At 47.9% G+C, this 3,168-nt stretch overlaps 1 protein-coding gene across 1 annotated transcript; it reads left to right on the forward strand.

Moving 5' to 3' along the window:
- The first annotated feature begins 1,194 nt into the window (after positions 1-1,194).
- LOC137298796 (salivary glue protein Sgs-3-like) lies at positions 1,195-1,724 on the forward strand. Its single transcript, XM_067831070.1, has 2 exons — positions 1,195-1,678; positions 1,714-1,724. The coding sequence occupies exons 1-2, from the start codon at positions 1,195-1,197 to the stop codon at positions 1,722-1,724; spliced, it is 495 nt and encodes a 164-aa protein (XP_067687171.1).
- The last annotated feature ends 1,444 nt before the right edge of the window (positions 1,725-3,168 follow it).

Consider the following 3,168-nt stretch of genomic DNA (forward strand, 5'->3'; position numbering starts at 1 on the left):
ACCTTCTTTATATCCTCGGCCAGATCGGTCGGTGTGGTACCTTTCAGCGACAGGTAGCATACGATCAGCACGCATAGAAGGACGGTATGCACTGGTAGCTTCCTCACGCACGTCAACCCCTTTTCGAGGAATTCCCTACCACGTGACTTTCTGGTAGCCATTGATCGAATTCTTTGCTCGGGTATCCCTTCCATCGAACTAGTATTTCTCTTTTACCCGTAGCCGTATTGACTCTACCTCATACGCCTCCGGCTTTGACACGACTTGTAACTCGTCCCGGTAAAATGTTCCTTTTATAGCATTTCTATCGTAGTCGCGTATTTTATAGGCTGCCAGAGTCCTATGCTTAATTTTGCTGACCACGTAAAATATAGATTTTTACCACCTCTTTCACGACAAGACTGTAGAACTGAAAGACGTCGTGATCATTAGTCCCGACACTCTACTCGTCACTTACTCCCCCACCGAAGCACACCGAATACCCCATACAGCCAGCAATCCTGCCATAGCCGCATGGGTGACGGCCCAAGCACGTTTGAAACTGTACGAGGCCTTGGAGGCCCTAGGCGAAAACGTGCTGTATTTTGACACGGATTCGGTCATATACGTGGAAAAAGATGGCGAGCCTCCCCGTTTGGAGCTCGGCGATTCTTTGGGAGAGTGGACTGACGAAATAGAGGACGGTAATTGGATCGACGAATTTGTCACCTGCGGACCGAAAAATTACGCTTACAGATTACACCATCCCCCGAAAGAAGGTCCGCAGGAAGTTTGCAAAATACGAGGTTTCACTTTGAACTATCGCGCCTCGGCTCGTTTGAATTTCAAGGCTTTGGTCAGCACAGCGCTTAAGCCTAAAAGACGTGAGAAGATAAGCGTCACGTACCCTTACTTTCTCAAGAGGGCGGGACTAAAGCGCGGGCTGGACGTACACACCGTTGTTCAAACTAAGGAATACGGGTTTTGTTACACAAAACGTCGCATTATTCGCGACCCCGTAACCTCTAAATTGACCTATACCGTGCCTTACGGTTACGAAATCAACACCGCGCGATTCGTCGATCCGTCTTGACGTGTCCGAACAGGCAATAGTTCGTCTCTCTCTCTCTATTTTAAAACCTCTCGTTCGCCTCCAGTTACGAGCACTCCATTCGCTTACTCACAGCCCGGCGGCGTACTATAGCTACTACGGTCATGTCTCAACAGTCGAACCATCACGCGTGTAAGGACGACCACGACGACGACGTGTTCCAAATCAGCTACGCGCTGACTAATGCCTTGTCACACGTCATGGTGGCTCTACGTCACAGCATATTACAGTCGAAGAGACTGTCACGAAAAGACCGCGCCACCACCACCACCACCAACAACAACAACAACAACAACGACAACAATCACGACACGAACCGCACGGGACAACCCACCACCAACGACGGCAACAGCAGCACCACCGACACCACCAGCCACGAACAAACACACGCGACAACGAAGAAACCACCGACGACGACAACAACAGCGTGCCGCAAAAGAAAACACGACGACATAACGACGAAACAACAGACGAAGAAGAAGAAGAAGAAGACTCCTACCGCAGCAATACCTCCAACTACCGTCGACACCGAGGACGAGCACGGTGAACAAACATCCACGGCTAGTAGGGAAGAAGAAGAAGAAGAAAGTACTGTGAAACAGCTAGACGTCGACTTACAAAAGCTCGTGGCTGAGCTTATAGGTTCGACAGCACGCGACAACGCCAGTGCTTGAACGAGCGCATACCCCCCTCAAGACGTGTGCGTCGAAAATGGTCATGATGATATAAAAATAAACGAACGGATCGTGTGTTTCGTTGAAATGTTTATTCGTCTATTTCTGTCGCTATTCTCACATTTCCACCCCCTCTAGCAGAGGATATGTCGAGATTTTGGGGATTGGAAAGGAGAGTTGTCACAGGTTTGTTAGAAAAATATGTACTTCACACCTTTTTGAAAGAAACAGATAGTCGTAAATTGGGAACGACGATTGAGACTTTTAGAATGGTGTGTTTCCTACTTTTGGAACGGTGTGTCATACTTTTTGCGCGGGTATGCGTTCTCCCCACACGCATTTAGTAGTAATATCTATGGAACGGTGTCCGCGACAAAATGACATGGTTTGGGTAGGGTCTGTCATATTTTTGGAACAATGCGCGAGTAATTAGTTAGACATCGTATCATACTTTTCGAACGGTTAGTCGTACAACGGAAACGATGTGTCATAACTATGGCACAGCGTGTCATGCCTTTTGACGTGGACTATACATTCTCCCCGCTGCATTGCCTCGTGATCTACTCACGCTAGAAATGTGTATTCTTCGTAGGTATTCGGCATATTCGATGCACTACACGCGACACGACGACGAAAACAATCGTATATTCTCCGCTCTACTTATACCTCGGTCGTCCCCTTCTCCCCTACCTTTTGTGACGACCACCTTCCGAGTAAACATGAATGGCTATCACGCTGACGGACAAGAACGTCTAGTCGACAGAATTTATTTTCAGTTCCCTAAGATATTCAGACTTTTAATAGGAGGTCCTAGCGGTGCGGGTAAAACCACATTCGTGAAGCACATGCTAGAAAACGATATAGATGGTCCGTGGCCCTTACTACAAAGATTACCAGACATCATTGTGTGGGTCTACAGTGAAAGGCAGCCTGTATACGACGCTATAAAAACCATCTGCGTCCGGGGAGGTATCGACATTCACTTCGTGGAAAAGATTAGCGACGACGTGGAAGGCTACGTAGACGCTACCAAGTATAACTGGATAGTCGTGGACGACGCGGCGGGTGATTTGACCAAAGAGGACGAGCAAGAGCTGCTTAGATGGTTCGTTAAGAAATCTCATCACAGACAGACCAGCATTCTGTACCTACAACAGAATATTTTTGCGCGAACACCCTTCCACAGAACGATCAGCCTAAATTGTACCCACATCGTTGTGTACAAGAATCCCCGGGATAGAAGCCAAATAGAACATCTAGCTAGACAGATATTTCCGGGTCAGTCGGGGTTTATAAGAGACGCTTACGCCCAAGCCACGTCACAACCGTACACTTACATGCTGCTAGATTTAACCCCGAATACACCCGACGAGTTTAGAGTGCGCGGGAAACAGTTTAACAGAG

Source organism: Haliotis asinina, chromosome 10 (genome assembly GCF_037392515.1).
Source record: "Haliotis asinina isolate JCU_RB_2024 chromosome 10, JCU_Hal_asi_v2, whole genome shotgun sequence".
Lineage (NCBI taxonomy): Eukaryota > Metazoa > Mollusca > Gastropoda > Lepetellida > Haliotidae > Haliotis > Haliotis asinina.

Excerpts from the sequence above, each read along its gene's own strand:
- LOC137298796 (XM_067831070.1), top strand. The coding sequence starts at position 1,195 with ATGTCTCAACAGTCGAACCATCACGCGTGTAAGGACGACCACGACGAC.